At 40.3% G+C, this 21681-nt stretch overlaps 1 protein-coding gene across 2 annotated transcripts; it reads left to right on the top strand.

Moving 5' to 3' along the window:
- Positions 1 to 1001: 1001 nt before the first annotated feature.
- Positions 1002 to 21681, top strand: CYBB (cytochrome b-245 beta chain). 2 transcript variants are annotated; one of them, XM_079974518.1, is made up of 13 exons: positions 1002 to 1731; positions 3362 to 3457; positions 5696 to 5806; positions 9138 to 9222; positions 10844 to 10989; positions 12833 to 13023; positions 14458 to 14587; positions 15084 to 15176; positions 16999 to 17252; positions 17791 to 17953; positions 19539 to 19685; positions 20744 to 20868; positions 20950 to 21681. In XM_079974518.1, the coding sequence occupies exons 1-13, from the start codon at positions 1687 to 1689 to the stop codon at positions 21074 to 21076; spliced, it is 1713 nt and encodes a 570-aa protein (XP_079830644.1). In that variant the 5' UTR covers positions 1002 to 1686; the 3' UTR covers positions 21077 to 21681. The 2 variants fall into 2 exon arrangements, with proteins under 2 accessions (XP_079830644.1, XP_079830645.1); XM_079974519.1 differs by lacking the exon at positions 1002 to 1731 and adding an exon at positions 1934 to 2052.

The raw sequence follows: 21681 nt of genomic DNA, 5'->3' as shown, positions 1-21681 counted from the left end.
TCACATGCATTATCTTTGTAATCCATACAATGCACCTATGTACTTAGGCCAGTTATATAGGGTATCAAATAAACAGCATCATATTGTCAGATAATGCATCTGATGAAGCAGATTGCGGTCAGTGGGAGCTTATGCAATAATAATACATTTGTTCGCTCTTTAATGTGCTACAAGATTCTTCACGAATAAACCCTGGGGTGGAAAGAATGAGGATAGTGGTTTGTTGGATGCAGTAAGTTTATGGCCCAGTTGAGAATTGTAACATCTCCTGCCTCACGCTGTTAACCATTATGCTTGCTCTCTTGCAGGTTTTGTTTCTGTTGCACGCTCAGGACAAACACTGTATAAGTGTTAGATGGGATCTCAAAATTGCATCTGTGTGCCAGCTTTTCTACAGGAAGACTATAATGTGCAGTAGATCTTTAGGCTGCTTCTCAGGCAAAATATGCCCCCCCAAGCGGTTTCCATATTATTTGTTAACACATGCACGATACAATATAATATTAAAGCTATTTTATACACCCATTTCCTCCACAGCACTATTAAAAGACAGTGTGAGTCATACAATCATAATGATCAGCATAATTATAATATTTCAGAGCCAGACTATAATACATTCCTTCAGCCAAAGTCATAATTACCCACTAACGGCCATGTTTTGTTTTGTTTTGTTTTGTTTTGTTTTGTTTTGTTTTGTTTTGTTTTGTTTTGTTTTGTTTTGTTTTGTTTTGTTGTTTTGTTTTGTTTTTAATGTCTTTTTCAAAGCAGAAAGGAGCGGAGATCTGATATCTTGCTTACAGACACATCACAGCAGATACACCGGCTGGCACACGGTCCCCTTACCCTGCTCCTCAGCTGATGCTTCCAGATCAGCAGAGGAATTACCGTAGGCATTGCATTTTCCTCTCCATCACATCACTGATTTGGCTGGGGCAGCTGTCTGGTTGCGGGGGGTGGGTGTGGGTGGGATGGGATGTCTCGGAGGCCCAGACTTGGCACCTAGGGCAATTCAGCCTCCACAACTGTTGATCCATTTATATGGATGTGTGTATTGCAGGAGGCTACTTCAAATTCCTGGGAAGTAGACACTAAGAAAAATTCCTTTGTGCATAAATGAAGGTGCAACAAAAGTAGAGTTCAGAAGATTAGGTTATCTTGTATCTCACCATTGTTCTGAAGCTCAGGGTGGCAGGAGACAGGGAATTAAGCAGTGAACTTGCCTGATATAACAAATTATCAGGTGACAGCAGTTCCCAGTGTTGCACCATTTATGTTACTGTACTCAAAAGTTTATATCAAAATCTGCTTGGGGCTGGCGCAGGGGTTGGATGGTGTTGGATGGTGTGCATAAGGCTGCAGATGGAGGGTGGAGTTGGTGGAAATCCTCTCCCCTGCCCCACACCAAATGAGCAACACAATCCAAGCCATTGACCATAGGAGGAAGCAAGCACATTCATTCCTACAATTCCTTTCATTCAACAATTCCTTTCATTCATTTTACTAATGTGAAAAGGCTGGACATTAGAAACATTTATGATGTATAAGTGATTAGCTAATTGCATGCAAACCGAAATAGGGAAATAGGCTGTGGCAAGCCTGTAAGCTTTCACTTCCTGTTGGGGGAAAGTCCCAAAGTCTCACATACCTCAGAACGATCTGTTCAGTGTCTCTCAAGCAGCGATCAGAATGGGCAACTGGATAGAAAATGAGGGACTTTCCATATTTGTCATTGTAAGTACAATAATAATTTTTAATAAGACTATTTTTCTTTCTTTCAGTGATTGCCATTGGTTTATTATCATGCAAACATCTTCATCAATAAAAGGTGTTTTTTAAAATATATATAAAAAATTAAAATAAAGGCATTGGGTTGTATCCCACTACATTCCACTCTGAAATCAGTGTACCTCAGTGGATCTATTCTGTGTGTGACCAGCATTAGATACACATCCTTAATGTGATGGAAAGGAAGCATTCAGAATGAGGAGATTCATCAAAAGGCTTGCATAAGAATGTTTGGTCTGTGAAAAAACAACAACATTGAATTGAAATGTAAGAAAATATTGTAGCTTTTAAAAATGCTTAGTCAGTTTAGCTTGATTGAAGGCAATCAATAAATGACAAAATATTCAATTGGAAGGGGCGGTAAACTATGTCGGGCATGGAAACCACAGCTTACAGAAGTCTTACAGAAGTTTTCCACCTTTCTGATGAAGTTCTTGATGCTACCTTCCAACCAAAAATCCATTAATGCGATTAATCTAGCCATGGGTAATAGAAGGGGCTCAAAGTCTCAGAAAGTAGAACTATGTATGAATTTTTAGAATTTGTGTTGTACACGGATGAGTAGCTTTAAATACAATTTTTATGTTATTGTACAGTATTTTCTTTATGCACTTGGTTTTAAATATATGTAACCTTTGTGTATGTTCTGGAACTGAACATCACTTTAATAAAAAAATTCTTACAAAGTTGATAAATAAATGGGGGGGGCTACACTGCACATGAAATATATACTATCCCTAATTTGAAATTTACCACCTACATTTTAAAAAATGTTATTAAATAACAATCTCATTGTTTAATATGCACAGTGATCACATGAAACTGATAATTATCAGACTGTTTAGATTAAGTTGAACAAGAATTGATGTCAAAATTCCTGAGATGTTCAAACTAGTTTTGACAAATCTTTGAAAAGTTGTGTTCGTCTCATGTTAAAAACTGGTATGATTTATGACTGGAGAAAGGGGTATTTACCAGAACATGGAAGATTTCCTCATAACCATGGGTGTTTCAGGGCTGGTTCCACATTTAACAAGACTTCTGTAAAGTTTTCTCTGGAGAAACAAATTTCTGCATCAGTGGGCTTCCTAGGGTGGCAGCAGGGTGGCCTTCCATGCCAGGAAAGTTGGCACCAGCATTTAATAACACCCTTGATGTGGCGATGCTGTGTCATTGGGCATTGTTGAAAATGCAAATGGCTACCACCATCACCACCCCGTCCCAGCTCCTAGGGCAGTTGTCAGTGCAGTTGAGATCCTAGCTGATTCCCAAGGGTATTGTGAGCATTTCCCTTTGCCAAATAATTTTAGAAAATTAATTTGATCCAGTTCTGATCATTTGTTCTGTATTTTATGTTGTTTCAATTATTTTATTGTAAGTTGCCATGATTTTTTTTTAATGAGTGGGTGGTTTATTATTATTATTATTATTAATAATAATAATAATAATAAAAATAAAACACTCTGTTCCCTAGGAAGAACAGACTCAAAAGTGTTCCAGTTTAAGTGTCCCAGTTTAAACTCTTGATTTCTCAGCAATTGAAAATAAATTAAGATCATACATTTTTTTCCTTCAGATTGTGTGGCTGGCTATAAATATCTTCCTCTTCTGGTGGTACTACTTGGTATATGACCTTGGAAGGGAATACATCTATACAAGAGAACTTCTTGGGGTAAGTACTAGATGCATATTTACTGTAAAGGTAAAGGGTAAAAGGACCCCTGACCATTAGGTCCAGTCGCAGACGACTCTGGGGTTGCGGCGCTCATCTCGCTTTACTGGCCGAGGGAGCCAGCATACAAGCATGACTAAGCTGCTTCTGGCTAACCAGAGCAGTGCATGGAAACACTGTGTATTTACTGTACACTGATGTATATTTACTGTACCTCTGTCAAAAGAATGTTAATTTATGCTGCATCTCAGGCCTCCTTAACTGGGTGTAAGTAAGCCCCATTGAATTCAATAGGACCTACTGCTGGTTTAGACACAGACCCCATCTGCACTAGACATATGAAGCAGTATCATACTTTTTAAAATAGTAATGGCTACCCCACCCCAACTGTAGTTGGTTTCCAGGCAACTCTGAGAATGCATGAGAAATGTGAGGAAAAATTGATTGACATGACATCATATAACCTCCCTGTAAACAAGTTGGGATAAACAGGTAATCCTAGAGCAATCGTGGTTTCAACTTGACTATTCAAAAATACAGCAGTCCGGTATGTTCCCACCCATTCACTTTTAAGCAATCATAGAAGTTCCAGTATGGCCACTTCCCTTCCTTGCTTCCATTTCCCATTTTCTTCTCTCACTTCTTGTCAGAATCAACTACCAACTCAGCTATGACTCTCAAAAAGATGTTTGTTATTTGGAAATGACTGTGGTGATTTGGCAAGACCTCCAGAGATCAGTTGTAGGAACATTATGCAAAGGTTCACCTTCATGATTCTTCTAAGATCAAATTAGATGTTGTTGGTCTAGGCAACTCTTATCAGACTCAGCTAGCATGGCCAGTGGTCAAGGATTATAGGAGTTGAAGTCTCACAATATCTGGAGGGCCACAGGTTCCCCATCCTTGGTGTGGAGACTGTACTTTTTAAATTTTATCATCTTCCAAAACAGTTTTTACCGTAATTAAAAACTAAACAAAGAGAAATATCACACTTAGCATATGAAAATATTTCCTGTTCAAGTGTCTGTGCCATTACAACAGGTTTAAGTTCCCCAGTGGGACAAATATAAACCAAACAGAGAGAATAAAATTCCTTCACACGTACTCACTCATTCCAAGCTTGCAACACAAGTTTTATTTTAAACTGTGTGTGTATGTATGGGGAGAGCAGGGTTGGCCCCACTGGTAAGCAGAGAGAAGTAGCTGATTTGGGGCAATATGAAAGGAAAATTATCTCCATTCTGAAGGAAATCAGCCCTGAGTGCTCACTGGAAGGACAGATTGTGAAGCTGAGGCTCCAGTACTTTGGCCACCTCATGAGAAGAGAAGACTCCCTGGAGAAGACCCTGATGTTGGGAAAGATGGAGGGCACAAGGAGAAGGGGGCGACAGAGGACGAGATGGTTGGATAGTGTTTTCGAGGTTACCAGCATGAGTCTGACCAAACTGCGGGGGGCAGTGGAGGACAGGAGTGCCTGGCGTTCTCTGGTCCATGGGGTCACGAAGAGTCGGACATGACTAAACGACTAAACAACAACAACAACAAAATTTACTCACAGTGAGAGTAACTTTTGGAATTTTATGCCTCAAGTGCCAAAAGTAACTTGGCCTGCCTTGGGTACTGTATATCTTGACTTGGGGCCTGGGTGTCAGGAGGGACATTTCTGCCTCAGGCAGCAAAATGTATTGGACTACGTACCTTGATGGGGTAAACTTCAAAGTACATCAAAATGGAGTGCAAAGAAGAGAAGGGATTTTTTGGGGGGTGCCTGGTAAACCCCCCCCCCTTCTGCTTAAGCATGTGCTTTTAGTTATTTCCCTTCCCATCTCAAAAGAAAGGTAACTTTTCTTTTGAGGTGAATACTGTAAGGAAATGTTTCATTCTGGGCTCACTGAAAATGAATTCACCCCACCAGTTGAGGTGGCAATTTACCAGGTAATATTCTTGCCTCCATTAGAGGTATGGAATTCACCTGTAGTAGCCAGTTGACTAGACGTGTTATCTTCTGCTAAATCTGATCATGTAAATTAGCTTTCTATAAACCATTTTGCAATAGACGACCTGTCCTTCCATTTAGTCCAATTCTTGTTTTCTTCACGTTCATATATACTGGTCTGGCATCCTTAACGTTGGTGTACCTGGAACATAAAGGTTCAGATTAGTTTTCTACCTCTCTTCCAATTTATTCTTCAGATAATGCTGCTTAGTTAATTTGAATCCTGTTGTCTTACATTTTAGCCTTTCCTGGCCCTGGCTCGGGCACCTGCAGCATGCCTGAATTTCAACTGCATGCTGATCCTGCTTCCTGTCTGTCGAAATCTGCTTTCCTTCCTCAGAGGCTCCAGTGCGGTAAGATGGAGAAGTATTTTCCATTGCTAGTGATAGTAAGCAACCTACAAAATTGTGCTTGTTCAGTGCAACTTTTGTTACAATGAATGAAGTATCTGTGAACATATTCACCTGAGCTGTTTCTGTGATGAAAGTATGAGAACATTCAGTGTTGATTCATATTTCTTTCTGTCCTTTTGACACAAAATGCAGGAGAGCTTTCAAAATATGTTTGTTCCCTGTCAAGAAAAACTCCAGATATTGCTGCTTTTAGACAGTTGGCTTCACACACTGACAGCCAGCCAGGACAGAACAGGGGCAGGGGGGCTACAATTTTGAGAAGACCTACTCTGTGTCCTCCTGGTTAGAGGGAAAGGGGAACCTTTTGGTAAAGATTATTGAAATGGGACCTACATTTCCCATCTGCCCTGGGCCTATTACGAGCTGTGCATTGCCCTGCAGCCAGCATGCACACAAAGGGAAGCTGCAATCACACTTTGCTGGCAAGTGCACCAGCATGTTAAGCATTAGCAGAAGGCAAAGATGGGGTGGTGGCCCAATCCTCACCTGACTTGCAGTAGATTGCATCACTCAACCTTACTGAGAAGCAGAGAAGGAGTGGTTGGTGCAGTGCAAATCAGAGGACAGATGAGCCCCGCTGCCCCAGTGTGCCATCCACTACTGATAATAAACTTTTGAATTCACAAGTTATGTTTTTGGATGCAAAGTTGTTGTTTTTTTTTTTAAAAAAAACAACTTATATTCATACCTTTAAATGTTAGTCTGTGAGAATTCTCTGTCACATTATTTTGAAATGCCAAGGGTGACCTTAAAGTCAGAAATATGAAACAGGTAAGAAAAATACATTGGACTGTTTTGATTACAGTGCTTTCAGAAGAGTGGTGTGCTTTGATGGATTCTTCTCTTTGGCAAAAGGAATTCTCTGCCTGATAATTAGGCAGCATTTGCCTGTAACTTGCACTGTAATGTAATAAGCACCCAGTATCTCATGGGAGTCCAGCCACTGCAGTTCTTATAGGAGATAGTATTCCTGCCTCATTACTCTTTATCCCCCCCCAATTGTTTTGATTACTTTTGAGCTTGTTAAATCTATCATTAACCCAGGACTGACACACATAAATTAAGAAATCATATATAAGAAAGCAAATATGCTCAGTTCATCAACAATGATGTCTTCATTACAAAAACAAATAGTCAGCTCAGCTCAGCAAGAACATGCTAGTTGTATCAGCTACTGGTAATGCAAGCTTCACTGCCCCCCATAATTGGGCTTCCTCATTCACTTAAGTGGTGATATCAGCTCTGCATACAGAGGAACACACTTAGCAAATTTAGGATCTGGCTGCAAGAAATTACTGGATTGGATCAAATATGTCCATTCTTTATAAGATAGCATAGCAAAGAAAGAGATAGTCATGCACTGTGTGTGTGTTTTTTGTTTTGTTTTGTTTTAAGCCTTCATTTTTCCAGCGTCATCTTGAATTCAAAAAGACACAGTATGCATTTAACTTAGCAGAGTTGCATGGAATAAGATTCTTCTTAGTTTTAGCAAAGCAGCTTCTAAATACCATCGACCAAAGCAGCCATATTACTCAATATCTGTCCAAGCTAAATCAGGGAACAAGAAACTTCCTTTACTGGCAGAACTATGGGGAAAATAGCTCTTTTCCCCAATTTTGGGGATTAATTTCACTTCTATTTTCACAAGTAACTTCTAAATTTTCCAATAAGATTTTCTTTACTGAATGAGACAAAAGCAGAAATAATGGCTACATTAACACCAAATACCCACCCTCTCAGATTCTCATTTGTTGCTCAGTCCTTACAATGCATGGGTTGACAAATTGTGGCCGTTCATTCAGCACCCTGTCTGTTTGTTTACTAGATTCTGATACTACCTTTCAACAAAAGGTTCTAGGTTGGTTTACAGAGAGAAATACAAAAACCATTACATGCAAAACCATAAGATACAGTTCAGACAGTAAAACAACAAGGAATCGGCTGATATATAAAATCACAGAATCATAGAGTTGGAAGGGACCCAAGGATCATTTAGTCCAGCCCCCTGCAATGCAGGAATCTCAATGAAAGCATCCATGACAGATGTCTATCCACCCTCTGTTTAAAAACCTCTAAGGAAAGAGAGTCCACCACCTCTTGTGGGAGTCTATTCCACTGCCAAAGAGCTCTTAACATCGAAAAGTTTTTTTGAATGTTTAGTCGGAATCTCCTGTCTTGTAACTTGAAGCCATTGGTTCGAGTCCTACCCTCCAGAGCAGGAGAAAACAAGCATGCTCCCTATTCCATGTGATAGCCCTTAAAATATTTGAAGTTGGCTGTCATATATCCTCTCAGTCTCCTGATATATGCAAAGTTAATGGTAGTTAAAACTGTTTTCAAAGCCTGCGAGGGTCAAAATGTATTTGCCTGGCACTGTAAAGAGAAGAGAGGCACCTAAGGGAGACTCTGTAGAGAGACAGTTCTATCTTGGCCACAACTGAGATAGTTCATTCCTCAGCTGCCACCAGCCTCAGACCGGGAGGCAAGGAGCCCTGGAGGATGGTCTTTGTCCATCAGCAGGTTCATATGGGAGAAGGCACTCCTTTAATGTAAACATGCACTTTAAAACAATTATCAGCTATGAGTGAAATATCAGTTTGTTATGTTTCCCAGCAAAGGATGATTCTGCGTTGTGATGAAAATTCCCATTGGAACTCTTTAGGGGGAAAATAGTATATCATCTAATTCAAGACTGAATAATAGGCTTTCATTTTCTTACTTCAGTATTTGATTTTACAAAGAACCTTCTTTTAATTAAGATATAACGTGGCTGGTATGAATTGGTTACTTCACTCCCCCTGCCCTGCCAAGGTGGCAGAATAATTTATTCTGAAAAGGTGGGAATGTACTGCTTCTTCACTGTTTTTATAGTAAAATTTTGAGTCAGAGGACACGGGAACACTTGCTGGCTTCTCTGGCTTGGTGAATGCAGTTTTTTTTGAACCCCCAGCTAGGAATCCAGAATAAGCAAGCATCCTCTCTTGCAACAACTTCATCTCCATATTACATTGTTAACATACCAAGCTGGTTTTTAGCCACTTTGTTGTTATTATTCTAGCAAGAAATAGCTTTGTTTATTAAATTGTACGTTCACACTTCTTTCCCCAACGGGATCTCTGCTGAAACTTGGTAATATGCAAATAAATGTATGTAATCAGTTAAAGGCAGGTAAACAAATGGTTTATAGCCTTTTTTTTTTTCCAATAAGCATCTCATCAGAATTTTCCAGGCTTAGGTTAATCTCTTCACACTTCCTCTTTTAAATCGCTAGTGCTGCTCAGTACGTGTCAGAAGACAGTTGGACAGGAACCTCACATTTCACAAGCTGGTGGCCTGGGCGATTGCACTCCATACCAGTAAGTGTTCTGAAACTCTGCATTGGAAGAAGCATTGTTGGTTTTAGTGACTCCTATGAGTGTAGCATTTTGCAGGAAGGGTGCAGAAAGTGAAGGGTCAGAAGGTGAAGGAAGATGTCAGTGGAGTTGTTTCTAGAAAATATTGGGGCTGGGAAGAAAGTAAGTGTTTTCTAAATAATAAGGACATTTATTTATTAAGTGCTGCAAGTCACCAGAGCTTGATTTAAACCATTTAAAAACATAGGAATCCTGACCCTCCATAGCTATTTCCGTCACATTTAGAAATACAAAATGAGGGGGGGGGGAGGGATAGGGTACAAGCCCAGTAGGCCGTACTCTCACACTCACAATTCAGTGGGTTCAGTGCTTTAGCACTAAACTGGTAAAATCAGGAGGTTTCCCCTACCTTTGTCATGTCATATTCCCTGCACAGTAAGTGCACTTGTTGACTCTGAAAGTTCTTATTCTTACTTCCTTTCACTTCTGCCTAAGACAGACACCTGAAAGTCCCACTGAATATTATTAAGTGCTGAGGTCTAATTAAAGCTGTTGCTGACAGCTGTGGTGGGCAGCAGATGTGGGGGGGTAGAGCAGAAACAGTTAAAGAACCAATGGCTGTAATCATATGTCTGTTTCTTCTGTTTTCATAACTTCTCCCTGTTAAAGTCCACTTGCTTGACCATCAGATGATGTAAAAGCCACTTATGGAACTTTTTTGAAAGATAATGCAATTTTAGTGCTCATTTCTGTGCTACTTTCTTCCAGAAAAAATATATATTGTTTGCAAATAGTATGGAAATGGGTGCTAAACTTGCTGGACTATAATGTGGAAATGCACAGTTAGGGAAACATTGTGAAAATGGAATAAGCCATATGAATGCAACCTAGGAATACCAAGGTTTGTCCCTTGTACGTTTTCCAAATCTATGTTTCTGAGTGAGATGGGAGCAGAACTAAGGACTAAGTTAACACCAAATATTCTCATTCTGCCCAAATGGTCTTTGGGCTGTCCCTCAATCCTTACAGCACAGGGTTTAACTAATTAATCTGTTGAAGGGCCACAGTCAGCATCGCCAGCAGTCAGGGATGGAGGAATTAAATTACAAACTCATGGAGCACATCTACTTGGTGGACAAGATAAAAGGCTGCACATTTTCTACCTGCAGTAACTGATAAGAGGAGAAAATTCTTAAAAGAGAATGCTGTCCCTTGTCAGAATTTTGAGGGGCTTTTATGCTTCCATTCATTTAAGTTTTGTATAAGTTTGTTCAGATTTGCATGAATTCATTTCATCTCCTCCCATTTTACTTTAAAAAATTCATTTAAAATAGGAGCAATCTTTCCTTTTGAAAGGGGCATGTCATAACATCTGTCAGGAAAAACAGGTATTTGACATTTACTGTCTTGTGGTTTATTTAGATCTGATTAAACTTCTGTTGATGTCACCTTGTGTTTGTTCCGTACTGCTATAAATTTACGTTTTGTGATTGTCTGGTGGCCAGATACAATCAAATGAATCTGAATTTGTAGCCCATGACATCTGGAGAGCAGCACATTGGCTACCCCTGTACTACATTATTCTAACACCTTTTGGATATGTTTTCATGTTTTTATTTTTAAGCAATCCATACAATTGCACATTTATTTAATGTTGAACGGTTGGTGGATGCTCGCAATGAATCGCAAAGAACCCTTAAGACTGCGCTGTCTGATTTGGGGGATATTCATGGAGACTCTTACCTGAATTTTGCACGATCTAAAATTCCGGTAAGCAATCATATTTCTAGAGAAACAATTAATTAGTGGTGGTTGCAGAGAGATAACTTTATTTCCTTCTGTAACTACTGCTGTTCCGTTATAATGCTGTTTGCATCAAAACAGACTTGGTCACCCTGATTGATGACCATCAGGGGAATGTGTCCCTGTTGGTTCTCCTTGACCTCTTAGCAGCTTTTGATACTGATGACCATGATGTTCTTCTGGAACGACTCAAGGAATGGGAGTTGGGTGTACTTTATTACACTGGTTCTGCAGGGTTGCTACCAGAAAGTAGTACTAGGAGACCATTGATCAGCACCATGGCTTGGGGACTGTGGGGTCCCACAAGTTTTCATTCTGTCTCATCTGCTAATTACCATCTATAATATGAAATCTTTGGGAGCTGTCATCCAGGCATTTTGAGCAATGTCATCAGTATTTTGGTGGCACACTGTTGTATCTTTCCTTTCCACTGGAATCATAGAATTGTAGAGTTGGAAGGGATCCAGAGGGTCTTCTAGTCAAACCCCTTTTCAATGCAAGAATCTCAATTAAAGCATCCTTGACAGATGGCCATCCAGCCTCTGCTTTGAAACCTTCAAGGAAGGAGAGTCCACCACCGCTTGTGGGAGTCTGTTCCACTATCAAACAGCTCTTACAGTCAGAAATTTCTTTCTGATGTTTAGTCAGAATCTCCTTTATTGTAACTTGAATCCATTGGGTTCTAGTCTCAGGCACAGGAGAAAAGAAGCTTGCTCCATCTTCCATGTGACAGCCCTTTTGATATTTGAAGATGGCTATCATATCTTCTCTCAGTCATCTCTTTACCAGGCTAAACATACCCAGTTCCTTCAACCACTCCTCATAAGGCTTGGTTTCCAGACCTCAGGAGAGTCTGTGAAGATGCTGGACAAGTGTCTGGAAACAGTGACATATGGGGGCAATAACCTGGAACTGAATCCTGATAAGATACAAGTGTTGTGGGCATATCTGGGAATTAGATGTCTGTTCTGCACCTCCCTGAAGGAACAGTTTGGAATCTGGGAGTAATCCTGAATTCTAACTTGTCACTTGTCAGTTTCAAGTGGCTCCAGTGGCTAGGGAGTGCTTATGCTAAGCTTAGGCTGGGTCTCCAGCTGCGGCTGTCCCCAGAGAGCCTGGCCTCAGGTATCCATACTCTAGTGACCTACTTGCTTGGACTATGGTAATGCACGCCACATGGGGCTGCCCTTGAAGACTGTATGGGGGCTACAGCTAGTGCAGAATGCAGCTGCTAGGTTGCCAGTGCACTGGGGCCAATTCAAGGTGTTAGCATATAAAGCCCTAAATAGCATGAGACCCAAGTAGCTAAGAGAGCACCTCCACTGATATCAGCCATCTTGGACCCTACAGTTAGAAGGTGGGGCCTTGTTGATGGTACTGCCGCCAAGGGCTCCCCACACGGCACTGACAAATGACAAGGACTTTTCAGTGGTGGCTCCCCATTTGTGGAATGCCCTCGCTGGTGAAGTGCATCTGTCACCAACATTATTAACTTTCAGGAGGAATTTGAAAACGTTCCTGTTTGCCTGGGCATCCCTGAGATTACTGGATGAGAGAATGTTTTAAAGTGTACCCATTTTCAGATATCTTAACTGTAGCTTTTTAGAATACTTTTTATTTTAAAAGATTGTTATTATGTTTGCTGCTCTGCTCTCCTTTGGGAGGAACAGCAGGAAATATATGTAATAAATAATCATGATCAATTGTTTTTCATGTAGAACTTTATTCCCTCAGCTGTCTTGAAGAAAGAGATGCTGCACAATTCAGTGGTGAAATATTTGCTAACGTTCCCATACTTTTCTGTTCACAGAGCCCTGAGGGTTGTCTCAATGTAGCATTCACAACCTTGGCTGGCCTCACTGGTGTTATCATTACACTGTGTCTAATATTAATTATCACATCATCTACTAAAACCATTCGAAGGTCATACTTTGAAGTATTTTGGTTCACCCATCATCTGTTCATTTTCTTTTTTGCTGGTCTCGTCATCCATGGAGTTGGGTAAGTATCTATTTATTTTGATACTCCACTAAATAACTAGATGGAGGTGGAGTCAGAGTACCTTTATTAGGACTAGCTAAAGATCACAGAACAATGAATTTGTTCTCAGGATTCAGTCAGAGAACTCTTCTTCCAGCTAAGTGTTTACAACCAGACATAGAAGCCAACTCCTAGGGGCTAAGGTCCCTTCAGTCTCTCCTACAAAATATTTGAGGAGGGCACCCCACCCCAAGCTGATGGGTATCGCCATTCAAATGGGGTGGTGTGCTGTGTCTTTTGATTGATTATGCAGGTGGGGTTTACTTGGGCCCCCCAATATTTTATTCAAGTTGGCAGATAAGGAGGATGATCAGTGCACTTACTGAGCTGAAATGAAGCAAAAGCTTTCATTGACAACTGTCCAGTTCATCAGACATATACACATGGTTGCAGGAGATCAGAAGGAAATGAAATGCAGAAAGCACACATAGTGATCTTTATTCTGCTACTAACAGTGGCAATTCACAGGCACACAAAAAAACTGTCATTGACATTCTGATCAAGTTAGACAATGCATGTAGAAAAATAAAATTATTTGTCTTGACTTGATCCATAAACGATAGAACCCCTCTGAAGTTTCTTTGTTCAGGATGCAGTGTCCTGGGAGGTGGAAATGTTCCCACTGCTGGTTTTTTGATATTGCCATTTCTGATTTCAGATTTGGGTCAATTTATTCTTTTGCATAGAGAATGACCTGTTTGTCCTATTTAGAATGCAGAAGAGCATTGTTGGCAGATAATGGCATATATGACATTGGGAGATGAGCAAGCGAATGAACCTCTTAACTTGTGGGTGACATTACTAAGTCCTGTAATAGTGTTGCCAGAGTAGACTTGGAGATATCATTACAGGACATTATTATTATCATTATATTATTATTATTATTATTATTATTATTATTATTATTATTATTTTCCCTCACCCTTCATCAAAGGGTTCCAGGATGGGTTCCAGCAGTTCAAAAATTCAATATTATAAAGAAATCAAAACATATTATGATCATAGGAACAGGGTGGGCCCTGAAAACACCTGCCTCAGGTATCAAAGGCCAGGGTAGAAGGAGAATCTAATAATGTCATCCACAACCTCAGAGGTCCATTCATTTGCTCATCTTTCAGTGTTGATATATTCCATCATCTACTACCAATGAATTTCTGCAGTCTATATTCTTCATCAATCAAAGAATGCATCCACACTGCAGATGATTTGAACTAGGATTTGTGTCTCGGAATTAACCTTCCTAAAATTACACATTACAAAAAGCAGAACATACATGCTATGCCTACAAAATAAAACTAAATATATTTTATATTATGATATGAAAGTAATTATTTTTAATTTTGGTTATTATCCATTATCAGCATTGCTCATGTTGATTTTTGCTGTTGTCCCCAGAAAAATTGTACGTAAACAGACTCCCGATAGTTTGAGTGTCCATGATCCAGATACCTGTGCCAAGAATTTCACCCTCTGGGGGGAAATACCTTCATGTCCTAAACCACAGTTTTCTGGAAATCCTCCTATGGTATGATCTGTTGGTTGTTTGCTTGCTTGCTTGTTTTAAAAATCTAGGCACTGAGACCATTGAAGATCTTAATGGGAATGTTTAGCAGTCAGATTACCACCAGAAAGGGCAAGAGTAATGTCAATAGATCAGGGCCCAGCCAGGTCAAGAATTAGTCATTCTCACACATTCAGTAAATTTGTATGTATTTACTGATGAAAAGGAAAGATATAATAGATGTGCACTTTCAAGAGTAACTCTAAACATTAGATGAAGGGTAAGAAATCTCTTAACAGGAATAGATTTTAGAAATAAGCCCATTGTGAACGAAGTAACTTTCTAAAGAGACAAAGCACTTGCAGAAGTTCTTGTGAACATTGACTATGGTGCAATGAGCCCTCTGAGTTAATTGCTGAAACCAGTTCCTGCATGCATAATGCAACCTTATATTTATTTAACAGAATTTCATACATTCCTTCCTGTCCTTGCTTGTTAATTCTTCCTGTTCTGTTGACAGACTTGGAAATGGGTAATAGGCCCCATGATTCTATACGTCTTTGAACGGTTGGTACGGTTTTGGCGATCCCAACAAAAAGTTGTTATCACAAAGGTAAGAGTGATATAAATCAGCTTGCATGTTTCACTTCGCTTAAAGCGTTATTCATCCTGGAGTTACCGTAGAGTAACTCCAGGATGAGGGACGCAGGTGGCGCTGTGGGTTAAAGCCTCAGCACCTAGGACTTGCCGATCGAAAGGTCGGCGGTTCGAATCCCTGCGGCGGGGTGCGCTCCCGCTGCTCGGTCCCAGCGCCTGCCAACCTAGCAGTTCGAAAGCACCTCCGGGTGCAAGTAGATAAATAGGGACCGCTTACCAGCGGGAAGGTAAACGGCGTTTCCGTGTGCGGCTCTGGCTCTGGCCAGAGCAGCGATGTCACGCTGGCCACGTGACCCGGAAGTGTCTCCGGACAGCGCTGGCCCCTGGCCTCTTAAGTGAGATGGGCGCACAACCCCAGAGTCTGTCAAGACTGGCCCGTACGGGCAGGGGTACCTTTACCTTTTTACCTTTAACTCCAGGATGATAGGAATGTCATCTAAAGTTGATACGAATGTCTCCTAAATTTCAGAATTTGTTATCTGCATTTACACAGTCAATACCTGTAGAAAAAAGAACCATTGCTCTATTATAGTCTTCATTAAAATGTACATTCAATTTATCTGAAAGTTACAGTCCTGGTGAGAGACTAGTCCCTATTTTCCAGCGACAGTCCTGCATTTACAGAACACATCCCACTTTCTGACTTGATCCCAGAATGTCCAGTTTTTCCTTAGGACGTCCCTATTTTTGTCAAAGAAATGTTGGAGGGTATGAGAGACGAAGAAAAAACTTCCCTATTGGCTAACAGGATTGTGGCATCACAAATTAGTTTCCTTAGCTATTTCTAAAAAAGTTTGCACGTACCAAAAAAGGCAGAAAGGAAACCCCAGCAAAATAGCTGCAGTTTGATCAGTAATCATTGGGGAAACTACACTGTGATGTCACAGTGCTGTCAGCTAATGGAGGGCATTTTCAGTCTCCACTGTTTCCAGGCAAGCCTTAAAGTACCAGTAAATTTCATTGAAAACTATAGTAGAGCAATTATTTTTGGCTGCATTTTTATATTTCTTGTCAGCTGTCCTGGGAGAAAGGGTAGACATGAAAAATAAGTAGTTGGGACCAAAGGCACTTACAGACTTTTGCTATTTTGTGGGTGGGGTTTGTTTGCATACTGGCAAATGTGGGTTCTTTAACTAAAGAAGATTTGCACAACAACAAAAACCCCTGGCCTTTCTGCATTTAGAAATATGCTTGAGAGGATGTCATATAGCCAACCTGCAAATAAATCAGAATGAATTTCAAACATGCAGCTGACACCTGGACGCAACCTGATACTAATATCTGAGAGAAGAAAAAGTCCCTATTTATCCTCTGGAGAAAATGAATCCCATCTTGGGGGAAGGGCTGTAGGTCAGTGGGAGACCATCTGCTTTGCATACAGGAGGTCCCAGGTTCATTGCCTGGTAGGGCTGGGAAGCTCCTCTGTCTGAGACCCTGGAGAGCTACTACAGGTCAATGCACATCATACAGTCTGAGGGAGCCTGCTATGTTCCAGTGCTGGAAATATGCCTCAAAATGTTACAAACCATCAATATAACTTATTTATAAATTATTTACTATATCTAATGCTCTACACTTAATCATATATTTAGCAAAAGACTCGGAAAGTGTTTGTCTTAAATTCTTCATTCAGATAATTATTTTTAGAGAGTAAATGGGCTTAGGATTTTGCAACCATTTTTCACAATTCCTTCGGCCAACCCATCCTGATTACCTAATGCAAGCTCAGACCATCCCATCCTTCCAGTGTTCTGAGAGCTTTACTTCCTGCCTCCTAGGTTGTCACGCATCCTTTCCAAACCTATGAGCTCCAGATGAAGAAGAAGGGCTTCAAGATGGAAGTTGGGCAGTACATTTTTGTCCAGTGTCCTGCAGTGTCCATGCTGGAGTGGCACCCTTTCACATTGACTTCTGCCCCCGAAGAGGATTACTTCAGCATCCACATACGTGTCGTTGGGGACTGGACAGAACGCTTGTTTCAAGTCTGTGGATGTGACAAGCAAGAATTCCAGGATGCTTGGAAACTGCCCAAGTATGTGCAGAATAAACATTCTATGAAAATGTTTGCAACACTCTATGTAGGTCAGTTAGTCCTAGTGCTGAGGTTGAGGCCTCAGACTGACTCAGGGAGAGGAGCACAACAATGCTGTTGTTCTTACACCAGATTTTATAACCTGCCAGCACAGAAACCAAGCAGAGAGAGAGCTATCAGTTGCTAGGCTTAGTGGTCTGTTAACCTTAGATCCGCACACCACAGTCACTTTTGGTCCTTGCCTGTTCATAAAAACCAGTTTTCTAAAAAGGCACTGTTACAAGATGGGTTCACTCTGGCATAAGTGTACATGCAACCTACTCCTGTGCATGCCTTGGGCTATTTTTGTAGCTGCTCTAACTCCTAGTTCATAGGCTGTCTCAGCATTCATGGGCCAGGACTACCAAGTGGAACTAGTCCCTGAACAGTGCCGCTGCAAGATTGGCTTGACTCTGACCTGTGCAACTATTGGATCATTAGAGTATGCATGGGCCAGTCCCAGTTGTTGTTGTTGTTAACTGTGTTCTCACTGTTCTAGGATAGCTGTCGATGGCCCCTTTGGCACTGCCAGTGAAGATGTATTCAGTTATGAAACCGTGGTGTTGGTTGGAGCTGGCATTGGGGTCACCCCTTTTGCATCAGTCCTCAAGTCTGTGTGGTACAAATACTGCAATGATGCCTTAAACCTAAAGCTCAAAAAGGTTTGTTCCTGACATATACCAAAGCATGTGACACTTGTTTCCTAGTGCTGAAAAGTGCATGGAAACAGAGATTGGGAAGTATATAAAGACAAGTGTTGGGCTTGATTCAGATCTATATGTGTGAAAATAGCGCTGTGAAACACTATAAATTATTAGTTTTATGTCCGTATAAACAAATCTGGCCCCTTTCCCATTCTTAAGTCCATTTCTCCACACCTCTGCATCAGCTTGCTTCTTTTGTTCAGTTTCAAAAAATTATCAGCATTTTGGTGCACTTTTCTCCTAATATGCACATTTTTGTATGTTATTTTGTCCAATGTACACTTTTTTGCAAGCAACTTTCACTAAAATTATGCATTTTCTGTTTGTACTAATTCATACATATTTACAATACTTTCCCCAAATATACATATTTTTGGATACATTATTTGGCTGGAGGTATGGCATTGCAAAATTTAAAGACGAATGAATTTCAAAGGACAGGTGCATTTCAGCTCATGTATGCTTTAAGTGACTTTGCATTAAAGTATGACGCTCAACCCTCTCCCTACTGTTAGTTCATGTAGATGCACTTTCACTTCTACATCCAAGCATGGAGAACTGACAGCAGAGATTCAGCAGCATCTCTACCCCAGTCCCACTCCACAGTGGGTCCCTCTTTATATGCACACAGTGACATCCTCTATCATTTTAAATCTAATCTCTGTAATTGCAAGATCTATTGGAGCATGCAACCAGAGTGCTGTTTTGGGATGAGTATCAACATATTTATTTTTAAAATGTGCTTACACTTACATTTATTTTAAAAAATGTGCTTACACTTACATTCAAAAATAATAAGTGCACAAAATATTAAAACATACAAAAGACAGTAAATAAAATGTCATGATATCAATAAAGTAACAGAAATATGACTGGCTACTTCCTACAGTGATCAATAATATTTGTTGCTTGGGAGGCATTTATAAACAAGAGTATCTTAACAGGGGTAAAAAACCTAGGATCATAGTTGCATATCTGTTATCAAATACTTCAGATCATAGAATGACAGCCCCAAAATCAACTTTAACAACTATTGCAGTTCCCATTTGTCTTTTTCATTAAGCAATAGAATTGCTTAGCTAGGGGTAATTCCAGAAAAACTTAAGGTGGCAAAGACCATTCTTAGTTGAGCAAGCATTTAATTTACTATGACTGAAAGCTACAAGAGCAGCACAAAATATTTTGAAGAATGCCTACTACCCCTTGCTACCCATTGGAGTAAAGTCTGAGTTTTGTCCTCACCTTGCCTGAAGGTTATCCTTCATGCTGCAGAAGAGAGGACGTCTACTCATCATGGTTGCACTTGCACTTGAAATCAGTTCATTTTGAAGGACTTTCTCAACTTCTTCCTAGACAATAAAGGTGGTCACTATTGTAGCCTTACAATAATACTTTACTGTTGATCAATGTGATCATCAGAGGTGATCCAGAGAACTACATTTATGTCTTCGGGGTTTTGGAGCGGGGGGAAAGGAAGAGAATGAAATCGCCTAATTAAACACATAATCTAATATGCTAACCAGTTCCATCTTGTCCCTTCCAGATTTATTTTTACTGGCTCTGCAGGGACACTCACGCCTTTGAATGGTTTGCTGACCTCTTGCAATCAGTGGAGACTCAACTGCAGGAGAAGAATAATCCAGACTTTCTCAGCTACAACATTTATCTGACTGGTTGGGATGAATTTCAGGTAACTTCCTGCTGTAGTCCTTTCCAAGTAGTTAGGTTCTTGGAAAGACAATGAAGTTACAACAATCCTTCTGCCTACACCCACCCCAAAGTAAAAACCCCATGGACACACTTCTGCAAACCTTATTCTCACAGTGATGTCAACTCCACTTTTACTGGCTGCCACATGCTGGATTCTTGTTATGAGATGCCACCACAAATATTTGAAGGGGGCATTTGCAATGGCGCACCAAAAGCTGAATCATGTATGGAATGGTCATGTGGCCTGCTTGCCCATTTGACTGGGAACCAAAATTAACTGCCTTTTCCTAACATTCATTTGTGGCACCAATGGCATTTCTTCCCCAACCCATCAGTAATTGCAGCATAGGGTGATTTTGTTGCAATCTCAGGTGTGTAATCACAGATCTCTGCATGCAGCCCCAATAAAAATAGGGGTGGGTACACTCGCTGTTAAGTAAACAAAAAGGAAAAGGAAAAAGAAACTCACATAATGAGCCAGGACACAGTTAACATGACATGCAGTTAGTTCCTGAAAAAGAGCTGCCTGATGGTAACTAAAGGAGGAAATGCATGGGCCAGATTCAAGTACCCCATTCCACTAGCAGGAAATAGTGCAAGGACTCCCAGTAGAGATTTGGGGTTTTCCAGCCTTTCCCCACTGCATGTGGCTCCACATCTCCCTGATCTGCTCTGGAGGGTTGCCTGATGGAACAATCTCCTTAGTGCTACATTGAATTCCACTCAAAGTGTATGGTTGGAAATGCAAAATATTGCAAGTCATAATAGGCCCCCCTCACTCAGTTATTCCAATTTCATATAAGTTCATCTGCTAGAGGTGTGTTGTTCCACTGTTGAACTTCACTCTGCTATTTTAGGAGTATGGGGTGTCTGTCTCTGTTTCTGTCTCTGTCTTTTATCAGTCTGTATCTCTCACTCTCTCTCTCTCTCTCTCTCTCTCACACACACACACACACACACACACACACACACACATGCTATCACCCTCTGGACCCTACAGCTATACAATAAGGACATTATTTGCCTTCCTTTTTCCAGGCTGCTCATTTCATGGTGCATCATGATGAAGAGAAAGATGTGATCACAGGCTTGAAACAGAAAACCTTATATGGGAGACCAAATTGGGAGAATGAGTTCAAAACAATTGCAAGTCAGCATCCAAGGTAAATTTGTTCCATAGTGCCTGCAGAATATGGCCTCATTTTTGCTGCTATACTTTATCTGATAATTTCTCTTGCTATCAGTTCCAGGGTTGGTGTTTTTCTGTGTGGACCTGAAGCCTTGGCTGACACCTTAAATAAGATGTGTATTAGCAATTCGGAAGCTGACCCACGAGGAATACATTTCATATTCAACAAAGAGAATTTTTGAACACACTCAAATGTTTGTTTGTTTCCAACGAAAAGCTACATCTTATCCTTTGTATTTGGGCACTATGGATCTTAATTTTGCTACATTGAGCTCTTGTCTCTCTGGAATTTTTCCAAAAGTTCCACATCTGCTTGCCTTGGCTTTTGCATTCTGTATAATTTGGCAGAAACCAAATATTGCATATTAGACTGCCTTAGGTTATAATCCTATACACACTTACCTGAAAGTAAGCTCCAGTTAACTTAATGGGACTTTGTAATGAGTAGGCATTCATAGGACTGCATTGCAAATTTTATATTTCTGTTCTCATTTATTTTATATAAATAAGATTGAATTGCAAAGAACTAGAACATTTTAAGTATTTGTCACGGTTATGTTTTAAACTTCATAAAGGTGCTCCTCAGGTCCTAGTTTCAAGAGACATTCCACTTTTGTTTTTATTATTTAACCATCACCCTTAATCATTAAAATGGAGGCATGATGTGGTGTCTAGTGTCAAACATATTGCTCAACTGAGACATTGCATATTTTTGAAAGTGGCAAGAGTTCCACTTGACTGAAATTTATTTTTGGCAAGCCACATAAATAAACATTCCTGCAACTTC

Source organism: Podarcis cretensis (genome assembly GCF_951804945.1).
Source record: "Podarcis cretensis genome assembly, chromosome: 4".
NCBI classification, from domain to species: Eukaryota; Metazoa; Chordata; class Lepidosauria; order Squamata; family Lacertidae; genus Podarcis; species Podarcis cretensis.
This window is presented reverse-complemented; position numbering and strand designations above follow the sequence as displayed.

Coding starts and splice junctions, on each gene's coding strand:
- CYBB (XM_079974518.1), top strand. CDS start 1,687: ATGGGCAACTGGATAGAAAATGAGGGACTTTCCATATTTGTCATT. Junction 1,732..3,361: donor GACTTTCCATATTTGTCATT/GTAAGTACAATA, acceptor TTTTTCCTTCAG/ATTGTGTGGCTGGCTATAAA. Junction 13,024..14,457: donor CTCGTCATCCATGGAGTTGG/GTAAGTATCTAT, acceptor TGTTGTCCCCAG/AAAAATTGTACGTAAACAGA.